The sequence below is a fragment of the Kogia breviceps genome, chromosome 3, assembly GCF_026419965.1.
Source record: "Kogia breviceps isolate mKogBre1 chromosome 3, mKogBre1 haplotype 1, whole genome shotgun sequence".
Classification (NCBI taxonomy): domain Eukaryota; kingdom Metazoa; phylum Chordata; class Mammalia; order Artiodactyla; family Physeteridae; genus Kogia; species Kogia breviceps.
In genome coordinates, this window is record NC_081312.1 from 63,503,989 (window position 1) to 63,529,794 (window position 25,806).

General features: G+C 37.3%; 1 protein-coding gene and 1 long non-coding RNA gene across 2 annotated transcripts in view; one reads left to right on the forward strand and one right to left on the reverse strand.

Moving 5' to 3' along the window:
• BRMS1L (BRMS1 like transcriptional repressor) overlaps positions 1–22,702 on the reverse strand; it is a 41,704-nt gene extending 19,002 nt beyond the window's left edge. Inside the window, exons 1-4 of the mRNA XM_059056532.2 lie at positions 22,305–22,702; positions 15,888–15,978; positions 12,002–12,129; positions 9,777–9,856 (exon numbers count right to left, since the gene is read on the reverse strand). Coding sequence (XP_058912515.1) covers positions 9,777–9,856; positions 12,002–12,129; positions 15,888–15,978; positions 22,305–22,446 — 441 coding nt within the window. The 5' untranslated portion in view covers positions 22,447–22,702. The remainder of the gene's footprint in view (positions 1–9,776; positions 9,857–12,001; positions 12,130–15,887; positions 15,979–22,304) is intronic.
• A 1,093-nt stretch (positions 22,703–23,795) lies between these two features.
• LOC136793795 (uncharacterized) lies at positions 23,796–25,269 on the forward strand. Its single transcript, XR_010839575.1, has 2 exons — positions 23,796–24,107; positions 24,918–25,269. It is a non-coding gene; the product is annotated as an uncharacterized lncRNA (long non-coding RNA).
• The last annotated feature ends 537 nt before the right edge of the window (positions 25,270–25,806 follow it).

Below are 25,806 nucleotides of genomic sequence, written 5' to 3' on the forward strand. Positions count from 1 at the left end.
CAACATAATAAAGGCTATATATGAGAAACCCACAGTCAACATCGTCCTCAATGGTGAAAAACTGAAACCATTTCCACTAAGATCAGGAACAAGACAAGGTTGCCCACTCTCACCACTCTTATTCAACATAGTTTTGGAAATCCTAGCCACAGCAATCAGAGAAGAAAAAAATAAAAAGGAATCCAAATCAGAAAAGAAGTAGTAAAGCTGTCACTGTTTGCAGATGACATGATACTATACATAGAGAATCCTAAAGATGCTACCAGAAAACTACTAGAGCTAATCAATGAATTTGGTAAAGTAGCAGGACACAAAATTAACACACAGAAACATATGGCATTCGTCTACACTAATGATGAAAAATCTGAGAGTGAAATTAAGAAAATACTCCCATTTACTATTGCAACAAAAAGAATAAAATACCTAGGAATAAACCTACCTAAGGAGACAAAAGACCTGTATGCAGAAAATTATAAGACACTGATGAAAGAAATGAAATATGATACAAATAGATGGAGAGATATACCATGTGCTTGGATTCGAAGAATCAACATTGTGAAAATGACTCTATTACCCAAAGCAATCTACAGATTCAATGCAATCCCTATCAAACTACCACTGGCATTTTTCACAGAACTAGAACAAAAAAATTCACAATTTGTATGGAAACACAAAAGACCCCGAATAGCCAAAGCAATCTTGAGAACGAAAAATGAAGCTGGAGGAATCAGGCTCCCTGACTTCAGACTATACTACAAAGCTACAGCAATGAAGACAGTATGGTACTGGCACAAAAACAGAAATATAGATCAATGGAACAGGATAGAAAACCCAGAGATAAACCCACACACATATGGTCACCTTATCTTTGATAAAGGAGGCAAGAATATACAGTGGAGAAAAGACAGCCTCTTCAATAAGTGGTGCTGGGAAAACCGGATAGGCACATGTAAAAGTATGAAATTAGAAGACTCCCTAACACCATACACAAAAATAAACTCAAAATGGGTTAAAGACCTAAATGTAAGGCCAGCCACTATCAAACTCTTAGAGGAAAACATAGGCAGAACACTCTATGACATAAATCACAGCAAGATACTTTTTGACCCACCTCCTAGAGAAATGGAAATAAAAACAAACATAAACAAATGGGACCTAATGAAACTTAAAAGCTTTTGCACAGCAAAGGATACCATAAATAAGACCAAAAGACAACCCTCAGAATGGGAGAAAATAGTTGCAAATGAAGCAACTGACAAAGGATTAATCTCCAAAATTTATAAGCAACTCATGCAGCTCAATATCAAAAAAACAAACAACCCAATCCAAAAATGGGCAGAAGACCTAAATAGACATTTCTCCAAAGAAGATATACAGATTGCCAACAAACACATGAAAGAATGCTCAACATCATTAATCATTAGAGAAATGCAAATCAAACCTACAATGAGGTATCACCTCACACCGGTCAGAACGGCCATCATCAAAAAATCTACAAACAATAAATGCTGGAGAGGGTGTGGAGAAAAGGGAATACTCTTGCACTGTTGGTGGGAATGTAAATTGATACAGCCACTATGGAGAACAGTATGGAGGTTCCTTAAAAAACTAAATCTAGAACTACCATAGGACCCAGCAATCCCACTACTGGGCATATACCCTGAGAAAACCATAATTCAAAAAGAGTCATGTACCAAAATGTTCATTGAAGCTCTATATACAAGCCAGGACATGGAAGCAACCTAAGTGTCTATCAACAGATGAATGGATAAAGAAGATGTGGCACATATATACAGTGGAATATTACTCAGCCATAAAAAGAAACGAAACTGAGTTATTTGTAATGAGGTGGATAGACCTGGAGTCTGTCATACAGAGTGAAGTAAGTCAGAAAAAGAAAAACAAATACCATATGCTAACACATAAATATGGAATCTAAGAAAGAAGAAAAAAAGGTCATGAAGAACCTAGGGGGAGGACGGGAATAAAGACACAAACCTACTAGAGAATGGACTTGAGGATATGGGGAGGGGAAAGGGTAAACTGTGACAAAGCGAGAGAGTGGCATGGACATATTGACACTACCAAACGTAAAACAGATAGCTAGTGGGAAGCAGCCGCATAGCACAGGGAGATCAGCTTGGTGCTCTGTGACCACCCAGAGGGGTGGGATAGGGAGGGTGGGAGGGAGGGAGACACAAGAGGGAAGAGATATAGGAACATATGTAAATATATAACTGATTCACTTTGTTATAAAGCAGAAACTAACACACCATTGTAAAGCAATTATATTCCAATAAAGATGTTTAAAAATAAATAAATAAATAAAAATAAAGCTGGGGTTTCCCTGAGGGTATTTGCTGGTTATTGAATGGAGAGGCATGACTTTTAGTGGCTATTTGGTTAATAGAGAAAGATCTTGGGGGGAACTGGGATCCCTGCATGGTCCTGAAGGGTTACTACCTTTAGTAAAAAGCGTGACTGAAAAATGAACCTGAAGGAAATCTATCTGTCTCAGCCTAGGCAATAAGTGGGGAAAAAAGTTTTCCCTGAAAATATGTCATCTTGGGCCTGATTTCTACATTTGGGATTCAAATATAGACACTGCATCTTCCAGAAAATCCAAAGCCAAAAAGCAGTCATGTGGTGCTGGCATACCAGGATGCCTGGCTGAAACAACTCAGCAGAAATAAAAGCAGAGTTTTTATCTAAAGAGCTACAGCCTCTGTCCAAGGCTTACAAAATTGCTACCAATAAAACCTCCAGAATCATGAAATAAGGAAATAAGGTGTGAGGTTTGGCAGAAATAAAAAACAGTAGAATCAGGCTCTGAAGAATGTCAGATAATGACTTATTGAATAAAAATATGAATTAATTATTTCAATATGAAAAACCGAATAAGGCCTTACGGATGACTGGTCACAGTTCCAGAAGACTGAAGAAAATGGAATACAGACAATACCAGAAAAGTTAACAGCTGAGAAATTTCCAGAATTAACAGAAAATGAATTCTGAGATTCAGAAAGCATAACAAATCCAAGTCAGGAGAGAAAAATAATCTCTATGGAGACACACAGTAGAGAAATTGAAGAACAACAAAGAGAAGAGCTTTTGCAGCCAGTGAAGGGAAGGAAAAAAATTATCTACAAATGACTGTAGCCTTCTAGCACAGACTATGGAAAGTAAGATCCTAAAAACGTTAATAGGAAATAACTGTCATCCTGGAATGTTATAACCCCCTAAACTGTCCTTGCACAATTTTTACAAATAAAGCTATTTTTGAACAAATAAAAACTGAGCTTACCACTAACAGACTCTCAATGAAGGAATGCCTAGGAAGTTCTTCAAGAAGCAGAAAATAGACCTGCAAGGAAGGGTTGCAACTCAAAAACAGTGAAAAAGAAACTAGTAAAATGTGGATAAACCTAAAAAGAACCAAATTTATGAGATCAAAATAACGTCTCATCTAACATATGAAAACAAGATGGAACTAAAATAGTAAACAACTATACCTTGTAATTTGAGAGGGAGTAACTGGAGTTAGAGTTCTAAGTTCCTTTATAGGAGTTCTAAGGAGGAGGACAGTTATTAATTAATATTTAGATTCTACTAATATAGGTATACATGCTAAAAATTTAAGGTAATCAGTAAAATATAGAAATGGAAGGTATGGAGGTAATCATTAAAATAGAAATAGAGGGTATAACTTTATGATGTAATTTTAAAACTCAATAAATCACATATAACCTCCTAAAAAAGGTCAGGAAAGAATAAAAAAAGGATGAAGCAGAACAAACTGAAACCACAAAATAGGTTGGAATTAAATATCAAAATAATCACCATCAATATAATTGGACTAAATTTATCAGTTAAAAGACAGATTGTTAAAATAGATTTTATTTTAAATCAAGGCTATGCTATGTATGAGTAATACACCCAAAATACAAGGTCAGAAAAAAAGTGAGAGGAAAAAAAAAGGATGAAAATACCTTTTATCAGGAAAATTCCAAGCCACATAAAACTAGGGTAGCTGTTTTAACTATCAGACAAAATAGACTTTAAGGCAAAAATCACTGTTACATAGAAGGGTATTTAAAAAAAGGATAAAATGTTACATTTATTAAAAAATAAAAATTCTAAAATATGTGAGTCTGCATTAGCAGACTCACATATATATAAAGCAAAAACTGATAGAATGAAAGAGATATGGAAAATTAAAAATCCCATTTACAAGAGTATCAAAAATAATAGAATACTTAGGAATAAACTAAAGTGAAAGACTTGTATACTGACAACGTAAAATGTTGATGAAAGAAATTAAAGAAAACACAAGTAAGTGGAAAGCCCATGTTCATGGATTGAAAGACTTAATATTATTAAGATATAATATTGTTATTAAGACTTAATATTGTTAAAATGTTCATACTACCCAAAGCAATTTACAAATTCAATGTAACCTCTATCAAAATTCCAGTGACTTTTTTTTTACAGAAATAGAAAAAACAATCCTAAAATTCATATGGAAACACAAAGGACCCCAAACAGCCAAAACAATCTTGAGAAAGAACAAAGCTGGAGGCCTCACATTTCCTAATTTTAAAATATATTACAAAGCTATTGTAATTTTTAAAATATGGTACTGGCATAAACATTTAGACGAATGGAACAGAATAAAGAGCCCTGAAATAAACCCATGCATATATGGTCAACTGAACTTCAATAATGGTACCAAGACTACATAATGGGGAAAGGATAGATCTTCAACAAATGGTGTTGGGAAAACTGGAAAGCCACATGCAAAAGAATAAAACTTGACCCTTATCTTACACCATACACAAAAATCAACTCAAAATGGATTAAAGATTTAAATGTAGAACCTGAACCTGTAAAACCACTAGAAGAAAATAAGGAGGATAAACTTTATGACATTGGTCTTGGCAATGATTTATTGGATATGACACCAAAAGCACAAACAAGACAACAAAAACAAAAAGATAAGTGGGACTATATCAAAAAAAAAAAAAAAAAAAAAAAAGCTTCTGCACAGCAAAGGAACAACTAGAGTGAAAAAGCAACCTAACAGATGGGAGAAAATATTTGCAAATCATGTATCTAATAGAGGGTTAATATCCAAAATATGTAAGGAACTCGATTTAAAAAATGGGCAAAGGATTTGAATAGACATTTCTGCAAAAAAAAAACCGTACAAGTGTCTGATAGGTATGTGAAAAGATGCTCAACATTACTAATCATAAGAAAATGCAAATCAAAATGACAATGAGATATCACTTAATACCTGTTAGGATGCCTATATTCAAAAAACAAAAGATAATAAGTGTTGGTGAGGATATGGAAAAGTTGGAACCTTTCTGCACAGTTCGTGGAAATTTAAAATGGTGTGGTCACTGTGAAAAACAGTATGGAGGTTCCCCCAAATACTAAAAATAGAACAACCATATGGTCCAGCAATCCTACTTCTGAGTATATACCTAAAAGAACTGAAATCAGGGTCTTAAAAAGATATTTGCACTCCTGCGTTCATTGCAGCATTATTCACAATAACCAAAATGTGAAAAACAACCTAAATGTACACTGAAGGATGAATGGATAAAGAAAATGTGATATATACACACAATGAAGTATTATTCATTCTTTAAAAAAAGAAGGAAACCCTGCCATATGCTACAACATGGAAGAACCTTGAGGACATTTCGCTAAGTGAAATAAGCCAGTCACTTAAGGACAAAGATCGCATGATACCAATTATATGAGATATATAAACTAGTCAAACACATAGAAGCAGAGAGTAGAATGGTGGTTGCCAGGGGCCATGGGGAAGGGAAACAGGGAGTTGCTGTTCAATGGGTATAAAGTTTCAGTTATCTGTGATGGTTACGTTCTAGAGATCTGTTGTACAACAATGTGCCTAGAGCTAACAATACTATATTACACATTAAAATTTGTTAAGAAGGTAGATATCATGTTAAGTGTTCTTACCCCAATTTAAAAAAGAGAGAAAGAAAGAGAGAAAGAGAGAGTTGGGGGAAGGAAGGAAGGAAGAAAGGGAGGAAGAAAGGAAGGGAAGAAGGAAGGAAAGAAGGAAGGGAGGAAGGAAGACAGAGGAAAAAAGGAAAAAAATAAAACAAAACAAAGAAAAAGATGAAAGAAATTCCATGGGAGATAAGTTTCAACTGGGTGCTTTGGAATCATGAGCATTCAGTGTCTTTGGGACTGTACAATCCTTTTTGACCAAAGGAACCTGAGACCAAAGGAAGTGGACATGCATTGTGAGGCATCTCATCATTAGCATCTTTGGCCTCCAGATCTCAAATTATGAATGACTTTACTATATTGAAAAGAACAGTATGTGAATTTTCTTAGGAAATGAAAGAAAACTAATATCAAAAAGAAAATAAAAGAAATAAATACAAGGAGGTATTAACAAATCCACCATCACAGAGAGAAATTCTGCTCACCTCCCTCAGTAATTGAAAGATGAAGCAGACAAAAAAAAAAGGAGTGAGGAAACAATGCATATACTTATATAAATAAATAAATGAATAAATTGAAAGTGTTATGAGGAATGAGATATTTGCAGTTTCAAAGTACTTCTCCACTAAATACTTACTAATCACAATGAGAAAAAGTTAAGTATACTTAGAAAAACCTAGAAGACATCACTTAAACCAAGTGATCAGAGTGTACATAACCTATCATGGTACATATCAAAATTGTGCACTGCCTGTTAGAATTCAATGAGAAGAACACAGCATCATTCCTGTGATACTCCTACCAAAGATACAAAACCTGGTTCTAGTCATGAAGAAACAGCAGACCAATTCAAAATTAAGGAACATTCTATAATATAACTGGCCTGAAATTTTCAAAAATGTAAAGATGGTTAAAAAACCAAGGGAAGACTGGGGTATTGTTCCACGTTGAAGGAGACTAAAAAGACAAGACAATTAAATGCAATGACAAAGATAACATGTGATTATGAACTGGATCTCTTTGCTATAAGGACTGCTATAGGGAAAACTGCTAAAACTTAAATGGAGTCAGAAGATTAGATGGTAGTAACAATATCAATGTACATTTCCTGATTTTGATTATTTTAGTGTGGTTATGTAAGAGAACATCCCTCATTTGTTTGAAATATTCATTACAGTATTCAGGGGCTATGGAGCATCATGTTGCCAACTAATTCTCATGTTCACCAAAAAAGTTCTTTTGTACCTTCTTGCAACCCTACTATGAGATTGTTTTCAAAAATGCATCATAAAGACAAGATGTACTAAGCACTCATGGAACTGATGATTGTGATGTTAAATATATACTCCTATAGAAGAGAAAAATATGGAATATTCCTAACTTATTTTATGAATCTTGGAATCAAAGACAGTATAAGAATTAAAAATTAAATCTCATTTATTAACATAGAAATGAAGCTTCTAAACAAAATATCAGCAAACTGAATCTGGTAATGCACAAGAAAAATAATCATTCCAGGAATCCAAGGACAGTTTAATATTAGAAAATACATTAATAATTCAAGTACAAAAAAAATGACTAATTCAACAGATGCAGGCAAAGTATTTAATAAACTCTAACAATATTTATGGGAAAATTCTTAGAAAGAAATCAATTTCCTTAACTTGATAAAAAGAGTATTTATTAAAACCAAACAGCAAGTATCATACTAATTGGAAAACCATTAGAAGCATTCCCTTAAAATCAAGAACACAGTAATGACCAGCTTTCACTGCTTCCATTCCAACATGTACTACAGGGTCTATCAGTGCCATTAAGACAAGTAAAACAAATAAGAAGAGATCAGAGGACTTCCCTGGTGGTGCAGTGGTTAAGAATCCACCTGCCATTGCCGGGGACATGGGTTTGATCCCTGGTCCGGGAAGACCCCAGACCCAGAGCAACTAAGCCTGTGTGCCACAACTACTGACCCTGTGCTCTAGAGCCCGACAGCCACAACTACCGCAGCCTATGCGCCCTAGAGCCCACACGTCGCAACTACTGAGCCCACCGTGCTGCAACTACTGAAGCCTGCGTGCCTAGAGCCCGTGCTCCACAACAAGAGAGGCCACCACAATGAGAAGCCCACACACCGCAACAAAGAGTAGCCCCCACTTGCCGCAACTAGAGAAAGCCCACGCGCAACAACGAAGACCCAACACACCCAAAAATAAATAAAATTTTTTTAAAAAAGAAAGAGATCAGAAAGGAAGAAAAAAGAAAAAAGTTGCCATTATTCACAAATGACATTATCTACATGGACAATCTAAGAATCTGGAATTACATTATTAGAATTAAAAGAGGTAGATAAGATTGGATATAATAAATATACAAATTACTTTTCTATGCAGCAGCAGAAAATAAAAAGCAATTTTTTAAAGTTGTTACTAAAAAAACAAAAAAAAATAACAATAACAACTGTAAGAAGGAAAAGAGCAAAATAAAATTATTAGGGTATTGAGTTACTAAGACTTACTAGACTGAAAGCTGTAAAAAATGATGCTGTGACACTGGTGCAGAAAGAGCCAAACAGACCAATGGAACAAATAAAAAAAAGCTAAAAACTAGCCAGCACATATGTGGATATTTGATATAAGAAAGAGATGGGATTGCTGATTAGTGGGAAAACAATGAAGAATCTAATAAATAGTGTTGAGAATTACCTATCCATATGCAAAAAAGTAAAATTAGAGCCATACTTTAACCACACATAAAAATTATTTAAAGGCAGCTTAGCAATCTAACTGTTAAAAAGCAAAATTTCAACTTTTAAAAGAAAATACATCATTTTACCTCAAAGTAGGGAAGACACAAAAAGCATCTATCATAAAGATGATAAATTCAACTACATTAAAATGTAAAATTTTGTTCATAAGGTCATCAGAAAAAGTGAAAAGATATTCCATTGCCTGGGTAAAAATATTTGCAAAGCAAATAACCAGCAATGCATTTGTATCCAGAATATATAAAGAACTTCTACAGTCAATGAGGAAAAGACTAAAAGCCCAAAGTAAAGGCAAAAGATATGAACAGGCATTTCTTAGGAAAGAAAATCCAAGCAGCCAGTACACACCAAAAGATGTTTCACCTCAGTTATAACTAAGAAAGTGAAACAACAAGCTCCATCATTTTTATACCTATATATTCTTAGTATTTTAATTATTTATAAAGATATGGTACATTAAAGTAAGATAAGAATCATCATAGAACACGTCCTCTTATTTTCACTAGTATATTTACGATCTTGTCTAGGTTTTATGAAAAGTTATCTGCAAAATCAGCACTATGTTTTCAAATGCTATTCAAAATAAACACAACATACAGAATTTATTTTTTCCCCATAGAGAATTTTGCCCTAAGATGTGGAAACAGATCTAGAGATTGAGAAATTAATATAGCCCAACATTCTAACTGTACTACTGGATATACATTTTTTGAGCCTTGAATATTATACTAACTATACTATTTTCAGTGATGCCAGATGACATAATCATTAAAGTCTTTTTAAGGTAACAGTTGCAAAACTTCTAAAATTATATCACTTAGCTCTCTTCTATGGTCCCTTGTTTGTGTCCTATTTCCAATACAGCTTCCAGTGCAACTGTATTAAAAAAAAAAAACTGTACAAGTGCTGAGCTAAAGTACTATTTAATTTTGTTTCATTTAGTTTATTTACTATTTTAACTGCTGTACTCATAAGACTTGAAGAGTTGAAATCAGCTTAAAAGTTAAGCAAAATACAGTACCTCACAATGCTGGCGAGAAGCTTGAATTTCACATTCATATTTGTTCTTTACAGATTCTAAGCAGAGCTCTCTATAGATTCCTGCAACCAAACACAATTACTCTGATTATGTTAGCAATAAGGTGTTTCAATATCACTTCCCTACAGGAATTCTGTCCTATTTTATAAGATGAATCAAGAAGAAACTGGCAAGTGAGTCTAACTTTACCTTTAAAAATTAAAAATAAAAGGCTCAGCTAAAATATATATCAAAGACTAGAAAACTAAGGGTTTAAGTGCTAGAAAAAAACTACACTGCAATTTTTAGTTCTTATCCATTTTTCTAAAGAATACTCCTAAATGTTTGATAGAGAATGATTAAAATGAAAATAAAACTCTTTACCTATGAAAAACAATCTCTTGGGATTCATAAGGGAAACAGAGTCAATAAGCTCTGGTTTCTTAATCATATATACTCAAAGTAACAACTGGATACCATAACCATCAAAACCACTAGTTTTGCTTTGTTTTTTTTAAGACTGATTTTCTTTTTTTAGTTTATTATTTTTAATTCTTTTGGCTGCATTGGGTCTTTGTTGCTGCGTGCGGGCTTTCTCTAGTTGCGGCGAGTGGGGGCCACTCTTCGCTGCCGTATGCGGGCTTCTCATTGCGGTGGCTTCTCTTGTTGCGGAGCACGGGCTCTAGGCATGCAGTCTTCAGTAGTTGTGGCTCACAGGCTCTAGAGCGCAGGCTCAGTAGTTATGGTGCACGGGCTTAGTTGCTCCGCAGCATGTGGGGTCTTCCTGACCAGGGCTCGAACCCAGGTCCCCTGCATTGGCAGGCCGATTCTTAACCACTGCGCCACCAGGGAAGCCTAAAACCACTAGTTTTTAACAATTATTTATTTTCAGAGTCCAAAGCTTCCATGAGGATTAAATGTAGAAACTAATATAACAAAATTTATAAACTGATACGAGGATCGAGTGCTCCTAACAGGGTTTTACCTAGAGAATGGATGCTCAAGTGAGTTTAACTTAGAGGTACCAAGACAACAGCATAAAATAGGCACCATAGTCATGCAAACATGCCATCACAAAAATGGCAAACAAAGAGGTCTAGATGTATATGCTTAACTCTATGCCATAGTTGTCCCTAGAAATGTAATTCTGTTTCTTGTATAGAAAAGGCAAGGGACAGATATCTGGAACTATGCCATCAGCAACACATTCACACATACTACTTTTTGTACAATCAAAAAGTAAAGGAGGCTGCCTAACAGAAAAGTGAATAATTGACTGAAGTAATATTTCCTAAACATCCACTAAGTCTCACTCAGTGCTTTTAGAATGTCCAGGAAAATTAAGGACATGTTTACTTTTAAGGGTGTGCTAAGCCAATATGCAAAGACAGCAGATTAAGCATCACATCATCTACATACTTAATATTAAGAACTCAAGAATAAAATGTGGTTTAAGGTGGATCTAGTACAAAGAGAATCTATTATCAACAATGCCTTAGGTATTATATAACAGGTACATGAGGATCAATTAGTGTCCCTCAAAAAAAACAATCAGCATCTCCATTAATTAAATTTCAGTTTTTAGTTTGACAATGAAAAATCATTAAGTGACCTTCAAATAGATATATCCCTTGTTATGCGTGGTAGGACACAACTCTGAGGCCAGATCCTAGTTACAAACAGAAGACTGAAATTTAACCACACAAATATAGTACATCTTCATTTATTCACAGCCACAAATGAGTCATCAAACTTATCAAAATAAAAACTCATATCTAAATTGTAGGTTTGAAGGCTAATTCCCTGTTCTTTAATATCCTGATCAAACATTTTAAAAATGTTTTTACAAATTAAAAATCCTTATCACTCTTACAGATGAAAAATACTGAGGACTTAAATTGAACCTTAATAGGAAATTAAACTGCGATAGTAACAGTATCTCTTAATCAAAGTATCATGGTTTCTAATTGTTTCACATGTGGAAGTACCCTCTCAACAACACTGTGAGCAACTTGAGGGTTTTTTTCCTTTTTTCTAGCCCCTACAGTAGCAGAGAAAAGCATGAGGCATTTAATAAATAACTGTGGGCTGACTGACAGTGAAATACTCTGGTCAATGTAAATACAGTTGTACTTCCATTAACAACAACCGCTCACTTGATAAACACCTTTTAAGTCTATTGAAGAGTTCATATTCTACTACATGGAAAAGATGTTTCACTTTCCTACCTGCTACCTTTGTACGAATTTGCATATTTTCTTGTAAAGTTGCCAGTGGTTCCAAATATTCTGGTGCTTTTCCAGCTATGACTTCTTGTAGTTTTGCATCCACCTGACTTAATCGTTCTTTATAAAGTCTTAACAAAGCAAAAATTAAGATATTAATTTTAAAAGCCCAACAAAGGCTAACAATTTACCATTTCTATACATTCTCTTCTTAATATCATTCATATTCTAATAGCCTACCAAATGTATTTTTGCCTTGATCTCAAGTGAAGAGAAGAACGCAGTTACATTATTTGACTTTATGCACATAATCACAAAGAAATGTCTTTCTATTTTTTAGATATATCACTCTTCAATGGTTAACTTACAATACAAAAAATACAACTGAATAATCACTTTTGGTCACTCTAGATGTTTTTGTTTTAACTGCAGAATAAATCAATTCTAAGAGAAAAGGTCAAATAAACACTGAGTTTAAAAAAAAATCATTTTGAATAATTTAGATACAGGCATTACTAGCTGTCAAAAATAAATAATTCCCTGTCTCCTCTCCAAGTTTCCTGAAAAGCTGTCAGTATTACGATATTCAGCCTACTTGATTTTTAAAAGAACAAACAGGAAGTAGAGTGATGAAGGTAAAACCAATGGCTAGAGAACTTGTGATCTGGCATACTCAGTTCTTCTAGACTGCAAATGAAGAAGCTACAACAATATGAGTTGTTCAATAGATGGGGAAGTGAAAAGTGGGGCAACGAATCCCTGTTGCTCTATTTATGAGTCCACATACAAATACTCCTAATTTAGCTTGATTATCAAAGACAGTATGTGAGACAACTCAATGTTTATTTTTAGCAATAATCCTGCAGGACAGAACTAACTCTTTTTTAACAGGAAAATGTTTAAATTGTCATTCTTTATGAAAGGCACTTCTAACCCTGGTTTTGTGGCATTTCAAGGGTATCCTAAAATTTCAAAGCAGACAAACAATTTAAGATCATTTTGTAAATTTTTTTTTGCCATGTATTACTTCATCATAGGTGAAGAATATGTCATATACATGACAAGGATGGCATCTAGTAACTTCCAAAAGAAACCACTGCTTATGCTTGTAGGTGTTCGTATAAATAGCAGTTGGCTATTGAAAACAGGATGATACCTGGCTTTCATATAAAATTCCGCTCTTTCCTCTTGAAAATATAAACAATACAATTAAGGCAACTAACATTAATTGTCTACTATTGGTCATTATAATTAGCATAGAGATTTATACAATGATTCTAAAGGAATAAAGCACATTTGAGTGTTAATACAGTAACTATTCTTTTTTTTAAACAAAAAGGGAAAAATTATCTGAATTAACTGCCAAAATAATACATTATCGCATCTGGGTTAAATTTATCTAAAACTCAACATACAATGTGTAAAGTCAGAAAAGTACAACATGGTACTTATAGTTTTTGAAGTTATAAATACAACTTTAGGCAAAATGCTAAAAATCTGATAAAAAAGATGACTGTCCCTGAAAAACATCAAACTCATACAAAATATTGATAAGGTATCCTGAACAGGTGAACAACTTGAATGAAGAGGATATGTGAATTAACAATATTCTATTAACTCACTTTTAAAAGAATAGATTCCTCAAAATCAGTATAATTTCTACAGCCTTGGAATCCAAGTATAAATTCATCAAAGTCAAGGATCATGAGTCCCTCAGCAGCAACCACAATACTATTCGCAGAATAGAAGCTCAATTAATGTTTGTTGGATGTTGAACACTGAAATGAATGGAAACTTGGATGGCACTCCTCTATCTTTTTAAGGAGGTGGAAGAACTCACATTCCACCACTTTACAAACTGCAAATTGTGGATTTTCTGCCCTAGGAAGGGAGTGCTACTGTGCCCTGTAGTAGCAGAACAGGCAAAGCAGTATATTTATTACTATTATTATTATTATTATATTTCCCACCTCTTCCAAAGAGGATTTGAGACAGCTTGCAGAGATACACAGTATGACAAGATAAAAATAAAAAACAAAGCAATGGGGCAAGACAAAAAAATAATTATAAACCTGGTGCCAAGATTTTTCTTTTCTAAAACATATTTCTAGATTCCAATTCCTTGAGAAAGAATCCTATTAAATAGTGGTAATGGGTTTACTTTTAACACTTTCAGAAATGAATAAAGCTGGTAGGAAAAACTGGCTGGTGGTCATAGTGAGTCATGAGAAAGTAATAAGACAATTGCCAGCCCCAAGGTGAACAAGATTAGACAAAATGACTCACTAGATGCAAAGTTCTCCTACGTAATATATTATACTAGAGCTTTACAGCAATTTTCATTTCTTGGATAACCATAAAAGGCACTTTAAAAGCTCAATAGGTATATCTTAAATAATTGTTTAAGAATTATTCATTCACGGATTACTTGTGCTAAAATACAAATTTGCTTCCTCTTTTCCAGAATGATCCCAAATGAACTGAATGAACTCTCCATGTTACCCAAATAATGGATTCCTGGGGATCCAAACTAATTTTAATTTCAAATTAATAATGTAAATCTTTAGAATAAGAAAATATCATGTTTTTTAAAGCCAAAATTTTTAACTTTGGATTATTTTGGATTGTTTATATTAATTTGTTGCACTAGCATGGAACATTATCTATATATTCATCTCTAATACCAATGAAAGTTAAGACCAGAAATGGCATAAATACAGCAGGATTCATATGGTAACCAAATCTTATTTTAGTCTGGCAATTTCAGATATTAAATGCACTTTCATCTCTTCTTTGGGCCTCTCTAGGGAAGAAGTAGGAGAAAAGGAATAAGCAGCAAAATCATGAAGGATTCATAAACTGAAGAGCCAGCTTCTGAATAAGTTAAGGTGTCTATAGACTTAGAAGTTTCTCTCTTTCATTTACAATTCCTAAAATGTAGCATGCCCCATAACCTTGCCAGCAAGTTCCAAACTGAAAGCTCACCTTTAAGATTTTTTTTTAATCTGCATCTGCATCTATTCTGTTCTCTCAAATCACTGGGGCCCGTTCTTGCGTTACCAACTTTACATAAGAGTTCTGGCATTATAAGGAGGGGGAAAAATAGTATCTAATAAAGACGCAGTACATGCCAGACAAATGGCTGAGAATTTTACATACTGCTCATTCACTCTTCACAGTAGATAATAAAGAATCTCTTATTATACCTTTGAAATCTGTCCAGAAGGCCTGGATTCAGAGCCTATGCTCTTTCTATTCCACTACAGTTCCTCCAAAGTAGCGTGCCTTAGTGGAAGGGACACCATAGCACTTTCTGCACTAGGAGGCAGAAAGTCTGGCTTAATTTATCACTTTCTGAAGAACTATAAACAAATCACTTAACCTCTCTGAGCATCAATCTTCTCACGGGTAAATTAGAGATAAGACTATCTATCTCCCAACCTTACAGAGAAGCAAACTAAATAATGCATGTGAAAACACGTAATGTATATATTATCCAATGTTAAGATATAAACAAAAATCACTATGCCATCTTTGGGAAATATCTCTCTTATTCTCACAATTTTAAAATGCTATCTTTATCCAATTATTTAACAAAGGAATGAATGAAGCAGATTAGAATCAAGGGTGAAACAACCCAGGAAAACATTTTCACTACCAACCCCACATAAAACTCTTATTATATCCCCCCCCAAAACAGTCTCAAAATCCTTGATTAGTTAATGAGGTCTTCAGCAGGCAAACAATAGTCGAAGCCTTTTTCAGATCAGTTGGTCCCATAAAATACGAAAAGGAAAATAGTTTAGAGTGAATATAATTTCTCTCATGCTACTGTACATGTGACAAGGTTGAGATTCGGTGACAATGACCTTCTGAAGTCACTACTTACTGATCCTTGAGATCGGTAAACTGTTTTTCAAGATTGGACATTTCATCCAAACATTCCATTCTTCTTCTTTCACAGTCTTCATCATCCATTTCTGTTAGTAAAAGGAAAATATCAAAGATAAAATTAATTTTATGTTCCAAATATATCTAAATGTTAATTCAAATGGTTAAAAAAAAGAAAAAACTGAAATATGAAGTTAGATATGCAAGGCCTATATTCAGCCTTAAAATACATATTTACCCAAAATAATTTCCACTATAGATTTTAACCTAAAATACAGATGAATTAAAACTGTAACAGTCTCTAGACCTTCTTATTTTTATTCATTTTAAAATCATTTTAAAGGGCCGACATTAAACTCTGACTATGAAGTAATTAACCCACTTTTGGTCTGTTTTCCACCAAACCACGAGAACTTAAGCACCAAGATGATTATGTCCATGCTCAAAAACACTTATGGAATTCTTCTTTCAGCACTGCTCACATAGATGATTTTCCAGTCAAATAAAAAAGAAGACTAATCTCATTATGTTTACCACAGAATATCTTGGTCTCCTACTCTTATATTCCCATTGATCCCTCTCCCGAAATTACTGTCAGTCAGTGCGAAAGAGGAAAATGAGGAGAAAAACAAGCAAACTTTTCAAGGAAAGCAACTGTTAGTTACCAGCTCTGTCCTATATTTCATATCTTCTATTTTTACATCACATACAGTTGACAATATCAGAATAACTGAAGCTCAAAATGATGTGCATATTGATCATCATCAAATAAAGGTCAAACTATGAGAAAGAGTTAAATTATGTTCAGTTGTCTCCGAATAGTAAGGAAGTATACAATTTTTTTTAACTTTTCTGAAACAGATTAAAATTATTTCTGGCTCCTAATAGCTTATTCCTTGGCTATTTAAAACGTGGTCCCTCAAGATGACTCACTCTCCAACATCTCTGGACAGTTTTTCTGTAGCCTTAGAACTGGCCTACTACCAAGGTTGGAGAAGAATAAAACTGTGGAAGTTTAACATGCAAGACATATGGTAGAAAAGAAATGCTTTCACAACATGCAAAACTGCACAAAATTTATTTAAATAATTTATTTGCATTTAAAAAATTTGACTTGTAGTTCAAATTATTATTACATTTTTCACAAATTACAGTTGTTCATTATTTTCTGGGATAGAATAAAAAACTGAAAAATCACAAGGGTCAACATAAAAATTAAAGAGGCAGAATTTTAGTAAATAGATGTCATATTGTGAGATCCTAGCTCCCATAAAAATTAAAATTAAAAAAAAAAACAGAGAACAGTTGAAGATAAAATGTTTTACAGATCTAGGAAATGTATTCACATATAGTATAGACGTTCTTTCTCTGTATTCCTCACTTTTGAAATCTCACTTATTCTCATGACTAGGCAGATGACTTCCAAATTATGCTTCCCATACCAGGTAGGTCCCAACACCACATTTCCACCTGTCAGTTGGGCACTCTGACTTAAATGTACCATCAGGACCTCAAAAACAACATGTCTGTAATACTCTATCTTCCACCTTCATCTCAAATCTTTTACTTTTCTATTTCTGTTCATGCTACCACCATTCTCCTTGTATCTGGGTTTTTATTCTTACCTTGACTCTTAAACTTATAGTCATCAATCCCACTTTCTGCTTTTTTTTTTTGTTTTTTTTTTTGTTTTTTTGTTTGTTTTTGTGCTACGCGGGCCTCTCACTGCAGTGGCCTCTCCCGTTGCGGAGCGCAGGCTCCGGACGCGCAGGTTCAGCGGCCATGGCTCACAGGCCCAGCCGCTCCGCGGCATGTGGGATCTTCCCGGACCGGGGCACGAACCCGTGTCCCCTGCATCGGCAGGCGGACTCCCAACCACTGCGCCACCAGGGAAGCCCCCACTTTCTGCTTTTTTTGAAATCTTTCACATCTATATCTTTTCCTTTTCTAGCTCAAATCCTTCTCTCAACCAAACTGGTTTTCTCACTTTTTTGAATAAGTCTTAAGCTCTGGCCTTTGCACTTTTTTTATATTCCTCCTTCTATAGCAGGGGTCCCCAACCCCCAGGCCATGGACTGGTACCACGTTAGGAACCGGTCCCCACAGCAGGAGGTGAGTGTCAGGCAAGCAAGCAGAACTTCATCAGTGTTTACAGCCCCTCCCCATCACTCTCATTACCACCTGAGCTCCACCTCCTGTCAGATCACCAGTGGCATTAGATTCTCATAGGAGCACAAACCCTACTGTGAACTGTGCACGCAAGGGATCTAGGCTGCGCGTTCCTTATGAGAATCTAATGCCTGATGATCTGAGGTGGAGCTGAGGCAGTGATGCTAGCTAGCGCTGGGGAGTGGCTGCAAATACAGATTATCATTAGCAGATAAGTTTGCACAGAGACCATAATAAATCAATTACTTGCAGACTCATATCAAAACCCTGTCGGTGGGACTTCCCTGGTGGCACAATGGTTAAGAACCCACCTGTCAATGCAGGGGACATGGGTTCTATCCCTGGTCCAGGAAGATCCCACATGCTGCAGAGCAACTAAGCCCATGCACCACAACTAGTGAGCCTGCACACCACAACTACTGAGCCTGAGTGCTGCAACTACTGAAGCCCAGACACCTGGAGCCCATGCTCAGCAACAACAGAAGCCACTGCAATGAGAAGCTCGTGCACTGCAATAAAGAATAGTCCCCACTTGCTGCAACTAGAGAAAGCCTGCGTGCAGCAACGAAGACCCAACACAGCCAAAAAATAAGTAAAATTTAAAAAAATTTTTTTAAAAACTCTATCAGTGAGTGGCAAGTGACAATTAAGCTGCATCTGATGGCAGGCTTTATAGTGGCAAGTGAGTTGATGTACTTCAATTGTACAGCTGCATCTTGTGGCAGGCTTTAAGTCAGAATCCAACACTTATTTTAGTCCGTGCATGGCCCACCCATTATTTTATTTACCACTTCCGTCCGTGCTTCTTTCCCGCACTGTGTGCTTGTCTCAGTCACAGTTTTGGTAAGCCCACTAGCTAACCCTAGCCAAAATAAGTAAAAAAACAAATATCACTGAAGAGCTTCTTTGAAAAGGGGCAAAGACCCAATGATGAGACAGCAGAAGACTCTAAGACTACCAACAAAAAGAAAGCTGGGTTTAAAAGAAAATACCAAGAGTCCTACTTAAATTACAGGTTCGTTGCAACACGTGATTTACATTTTCCAAGCCCACTTTGTATAATATGTGGCGACCGGCTATCCAACGAAGCCATAAAACCTTCAAAACTTCTTCGCCACATGGACACCAAGCACCCTGCATTAAAAGACAAGCCTTTGGAGTTTTTCAAAAGAAAATAACGTGAACACAAAGAACAGAAGCAATTACTGAAGGCCACCATTTCATCAAATGTGCCTGCACTGAGAGCATCATTCTTAGTGGCTAAATGCATTGCTAAAACTAAGAAGCCTTTTACTATTGGTGAAGAGTGGATCCTGCCTGCTGCTAAGGACGTTTGTTGTGAACTTTTAGGAGAGGATGCAGTTCAAAAGGTGGCACGTGTTCCTCTTCCGGCTAGCACCATAACTAGATGAACTGATGAAATAGCACAGGATATCAAGGCACAATTGTTAGAGAGGATTAATGAGTCACCGTGGTACACAATCCAGGTTGATGAATCTACCAATATTGACAACAGGGCAACAATGCTTGTTTCTGTGCGATATATTTTTCAGGAGGATGTGCATGAGGATATGTTATGTGCACTTTTGTTGCCAACCAACACCACAGCTGCAGAACTATTCAAGTCTGAATGATTACATAACAGGAAAACTGAATTGGTCATTTTGTGTCAGTATATGCATGGATGGAGCGGCTGCCATGACTGGATGGTTTTCTGGTTTCACTTCTTGGGTCAAAGAGGTTGCTTTTGAATGTGAGTCTACGCACTGTGTCATCCATAGAGAAATGCTGGCTAACCAAAAAATGTCACCTGAACTTAATATTTTTCAGGATATGATTAAAATTATCAACCACATTAAAGTACATGTCCTTAACTCATGTCTGTTCACGCAGCTCTGTGAGGAGATGGACATATGTCTTCTCTTATACACAGAAGTGAGATGGCTTTCTAAAGGTAGATCACTGGCCAGAGTTTTTGAGTTATGAGGGCCGCTCCAGAGATTTCTTTTAGGAAAACAGTCACCAATGGCAGCACATTTCAGTGACACAGAATGGGTCACAAAACTTACTCACTTGTGTGACATATTCAACCTGCTCAACGAACTCAATCTGTCACTTCAGGGGAGAACGACAACTGTGTTCAAGTAGGCAGATAAAGTGGCTGCATTCAGAGCCAAACTGGAATTATGGGGGCGACGAGTGAACAATGGGATTTCTGACATTTTTCAAACATTAGCAGAGATTTTGAAAGAGACTGAACCAGGGCCTTCTTTCTCCCAGCTGGTGCATGACCACCTATCTCAGCTTTCTAAAGAGTTGAGCATTACTTCCCAACCACAAAAGACCCCCAAACTGGGAAGAAATGGATCCACGACCCATTTGTGAATAAGCCAGGTGAAATCGACGTTGTCCATGCTAGAAGAGGATCAACTGCTTGAGATCGCAAATGACGGTGGCCTTAAAAGTATGTTTGAGACAACTTCAAATCTCCATACGTTCTGGATTAAAGTCAAGGCGGAATATCCTGAAATTGCCACAAAAGCACTGAAAAGCCTGCTTCCATTTCCAAAATCTTATCTTCATGAAGCAGAGTTTTCTGCAGTGACAGCAGCCAAAACGAGATCACGGAGTAGAACTGGACATAAGCAACACATTACAGGTGTCACTGTCTCCCATCACCCCCAGATGGGACCATCTAGTTGTAAGAAAACAAGCTCAGGGCTCCCAGTGACTCTGCATTATGGTGAGTTGTATAATTATTTCATTATATATTACAATGTAATAATAATAGAAATATGGTGCACAATAAATGTGATGGGCTTGAATCATCCCCAAACCATCCCCCCCTCCCCGGTCCGTGGAAAAATTATCTTTTGGAACCAGTCCCTGGTTCCAAAAAGGTTGGGGACCACTGTTCTATAGAAACACCTGAACATTACCACTCCAAACCAAGTTCTACCCACTCTTCGAAGTAATTTAGGTAACTCCACCTTCTTCATCTAGCCTTTGCTGACCACCCTATACCGAAAAGATTTCCTCTGCCTCAATTCCTACAGTATTGTTTATAGTTAAGCATTTGTTTGGCAATTTAATCAAGTGGTGACCTATGACAGCTCTTTAATTGCAGTTAGATTATAACTATTTATAGCTCACAATGAGTAGAACCCAGTACTGCACAAGGAAGTCACTCAGAAATACTTATTTTGGGTGGTTGATTTATTGACTGAAATTACATACTTCCATGGAGGTTTCCTTTGAAAGGGAAACCTGAAAAGAGGGTGTCAGAGTGCTGACAGACTGTCATCAACCTGTCATCAATCCTTGCTTCACATGGCCAAAATCAGGACAAGACAAAGAAATAAGTCTCATCTTCATCATATGGATAAAAGGAAAAGAATCCAGGTAATCACAAATTCCATTTTTTAAAAAATAACCATTACTAAAAGTTTGCAAAAATTCACTTGTGGTGTTAACCTGCCCTCCTCTACCCCACCCCACCTCCCACCCGAAAAAACAAAAAAACAAAACTAAAATAGCCCAAAGTTAGAAAAGATTGCAGGAAAGAAAAGATCTGGAGAATTTCAAAGTTGCCAGAAATCAGCCAATTTATAAGCATATGAAGATCCCCAATCACCCCTGATGTTAGCCTCTTCTTGACAAGTGCAGAGAGATACTGTAAACGGTCCAGCTCCCACGTCAGCCCCTCGAAAGAGCACTAATATCAAGTGCTGACTGACACTCTGACTTGGAAGCTGAGATTAATAAAATCTAAGCCAAGAGCCAATACAAATCTACCCTCGGCTCCGACAACCCACCCACGTTGACAAGTAAGGGTTGCAAAGGTGCAAAATAAGAAGTCGGTGGTCTGGGGAGAGGAAGCATTTGCAGGGTCTCGCAGACAAGATGCGGCACATTCCTCGCTCCGGATAGCCCCGGGCACTACCCTGAGGTCCCAAGGGCGGGGCGGACCGCCAGCAGGACCGCGCAGCGTACGGGAGCTGGGCGAGTCCAGGCCCGGGCCCTGCCCCGCCCCGCCCCGCCCCGCCCCGCAAACCGGCACCCGCCAGGAGCCTGGCAGCGCCCAGCGAACAGTCCGGGTGCCACGGAGAGCTGGGAGCCAGTCTCCGCCCCTTCCCTCTCTCCCCTCCCCGCTCTCCCAGCAGGACGCAGCTGCCCGGCGTGTGGAGAGCGGCCTGTCGCTAGCCTGGCACGAGGACTTGGGGTCCCAGCCCGCCTGGTCGCGTACCTGAGCTATCTCCATCCTCGGAGACCGACGAACTCTCGGTGTCCTCGTCCTCGGAGCTGCTCCCCTCGTTTTCGGCGTAGTCCACCTCCATCTCATCGTGATGGTTCGTCTCCTTCTTATCCCCTCGAGAATGGACTGGCATTTTCCAGCCGCGCCGTCGCTTCCCACTCCCGGCGCCCAGCCCGGCCACCGCCGCTTCAGCGAAGGGCGCGCCGAACGCCCCGACCCACCCAGTGGCCGAGCTTTTTCTGAACCCCCTCGGCTCCTCCCCGCCCCCGCCGGAGCCTCACAACCTAACCCACAGGCTTTGCGCTGGGAGCTCTGCCATTGGTGAAGGCAGTCCTCCGAGCCTGGGGCTGGGGCTTGTCCTGCTCGGGTCCGGTTGGTTGCCGGTAATTACGGCGCGGCCTCGCGGTATGTGCCGGGAGTTGTAGTCCTTACTGCTCAGACCTGCAGAGGCCGCCGGCTTCCAAGCTTCAACAGTCCTGATCACTTCTCCCCTCTGGACTTCAAGTCCCACAAGGCACGAAAGCTGCCAGAGTCGATCGCAGTTTATAAACTAAACAGAAACAGATTGTGAGAATTTGGTCTGTATTTATTCTTTTCCCGCCAAGTGATTGAGTTCCCAGGCCATCCAAGATGTTTCTGTCAGACGAAAAGGTCTTTTGCCTGAGGTTTTTTCCTCCTCTTTGAGGATACGGGGACTGGAGAAATGTCTCTTTACCTAAGCACTTTTATTACCACTAATAAACTATTATTTAATTAATTTCTGCAGGCAACTTGCCCTTTCTATGTTGCACAAGTCTTTAAATTGTTCTTGAAACTTTTGCAATCCATAATATGGAAGGAAAGGAAGTTTTATCTTGGCACTTTTCTCTGGTATGTTTTGAATTATTTTTTACCATTTGCAGCCTGAAAATGCTACCAATCTTCAGTTTCCAAAGAAAAATACATATTTGACTTAATGAAATGTTATATTTTTTCAATGGTAGGGATGATAGACAAGGAAAACTCATTAAATATAATAACATACTAATTGACCACTTTTACTCTATATCAGGTACCCTGGTAAGTTCTTTAAATGAGTTATATTTAGTTAAATTCTCAATTTAATAGCCCCGAGGTAGTTGCTATTATTATACCCATTTTACAGATGAGGAAACTTTACTTGCAGACAAACCTAAAAATGGTATTTTATCAATTATAAAGACAGGGCTTCTTCCTGAAGTTGTAATTTGCTATTGACAGAGATTTCATAGAATATTGTGGGTTGTACAGCATTTCTCAAACACAAGGCCCAAAGACATTTGACAGAGAATGGTAAGAGTATCCAAGCATAAATGCATTAAAGTTAGATTAGGAATTTAATGACAGAAAACATTTCAAGGGCTATCCATCTCTTGGCTTAAATCCAAATCATGGGGCTTTTATTATCTAGTGCCAGCCTACTTGTCAGCCTAGTCTTCTTACTGTAGTCTCCAAAACTGAACACCTCAATTGATAAACACACAAATTGTTTCCCATTTCGATGTTTTTGCATATCCTATTCTCTCTGCATCCCTCTTCCACTCTTTTTTCAAAGCCACTTTTTTGACAACATTCATCACCAGCAGCACCTCCACCATTCAGTACATACTCCTGTTCCTTCAGGCTGCTACTATACTTTGTACTTTGCAACTTTGTACTTGTTTCTGTCAAACTGTATTGTGAATTGTTTAGCAGATGCATCTCACCTATTGGATTGTGAATTCCTTGAGAACAGGGACTGTCTTAGTCTGGGATGAAATTTCGGAGGCAAGCCATGTGAGTACATGCATGTACATTATGTGAGTGGTGTGGACTAAAGCGGGGCAGCTGCTTTTAGCTCCAGCCAATCGTTGCTACATCAGAATTCTGGCCTAGATGTCAGACCTTCCAGTTTTCAAGAGAAACTGGAAATTTAGATCTCTATGTGAAATAACCAGATTTGTAAACATTATCTCAAGTGCATTTTTTTTTGCTGTCATTTTGGTTTGGTTTGGTTTATTAAACTCCAGACCAAACAAAAACAACTGTGGATAAAATCCCTGGCCTCTGTCAATCTCTGTTATATCAGCAGCTAGCAGAGTATGTGCTAAATAGTAACAATCGCTTAGATTTCTGGTCACTCTTTATGTGCCAAGCACTGTTACATGCTTTAAGTACATTAATTCATTTAATCCTTATAACAACTCTATGAAGTAGATATAAAATTATGCCTTCCATTTTGTAGATGTGGAAACTGAAGCTCAGAGCAGTTAGGTTACTTGACCATGGCCACACAGCTAATAAATAGCAGATTTAAGATTTGAATTTGAGTAGCCTGACATCAGAGCTTGCACTCAACTACCAGTATACAGTGCCCCTGTAGCAGTTGCTTTCTGTGTTTCTGCTGTTTAAAGAAAAACAGAAGGAAGTTGGAGAGGAGGCATAGATTCTAGCCCTGGTTCTGCTAGTAATCAGACAATTCAATTTGGCAAATCACACAATCTCTGGTCAGTTGTAAAATGAGAAGTTTGTATTAACGTTATCTTTAAGTTCTCTTCCGGGGCTTCCCTGGTGGCGCAGTGGTTAAGAATCCACCTGCCAATGCAGGGGACACAGGTTCTAGCCCTGGTCCGGGAAGATCCCACATGCCTTGGAGCAACTAAGCCTGTGTGCCACAACTACTGAGCCCACACGCTACAACTACTGAAGCCCACCTGCTCTAGGGCCTGCATGCCACAACTACTGAGCCCGCAAGCCACAACTACTGAATCCCGCACACCTAGAGCCCATGCTCCACAACAAGAGAAGCCACCGCAATGAGAAGCCCGCGCACTGCAACAAAGAGTAACCCCCGCTCGCCTCAACTAAAGAAAGCCCGCATGCAGCAACGAAGACCCAATGCAGCCATAAATAAATAAATAAATAAATAAATAAAATAAGTTATCTTCCAGCTCTAAAATTCCTGTCATCATTATATTTATGTTTAAGGCAGACAAAATAATGGGAGATTATATACAATTAGAGTTGCATGATGGTGTTTTGCTTAAAAGGATAATTTCTTTCTCCTCTCCCCAGACAGATTTTAGAAAAGATGCCTAGGGAGTGTAAGAGGAACCATAAGGGGAAAAAAATGAATAAGGCTGGAAAAGAATATTGTCAATTTAGAAAGTACAAATTAATGTGAAGAAAACCATGAACACAGAATGAAGTTTTCTCAATCGAGGCATATTAATAGATAGTAATGATGCCTTCCATTTATGTAGCACTTTACATTTCATGTAGGGCTTACAGAATCATTAGATACATTTTAAATCTAACTTTTCATTAATCCATTCATACGCACTCATTTATTGAAAGCCTTCTAAAACTCATGGTTGGTCATCAGCAAAATCTACTATATCATAACCTTCTTCTTTGAAATGTTCCCTTAACTTTCTTGTTCTAAAGGGAACATGGCTCTCCCCTAGGACTCTGCTTCCTTGGCACCCCTACTCCC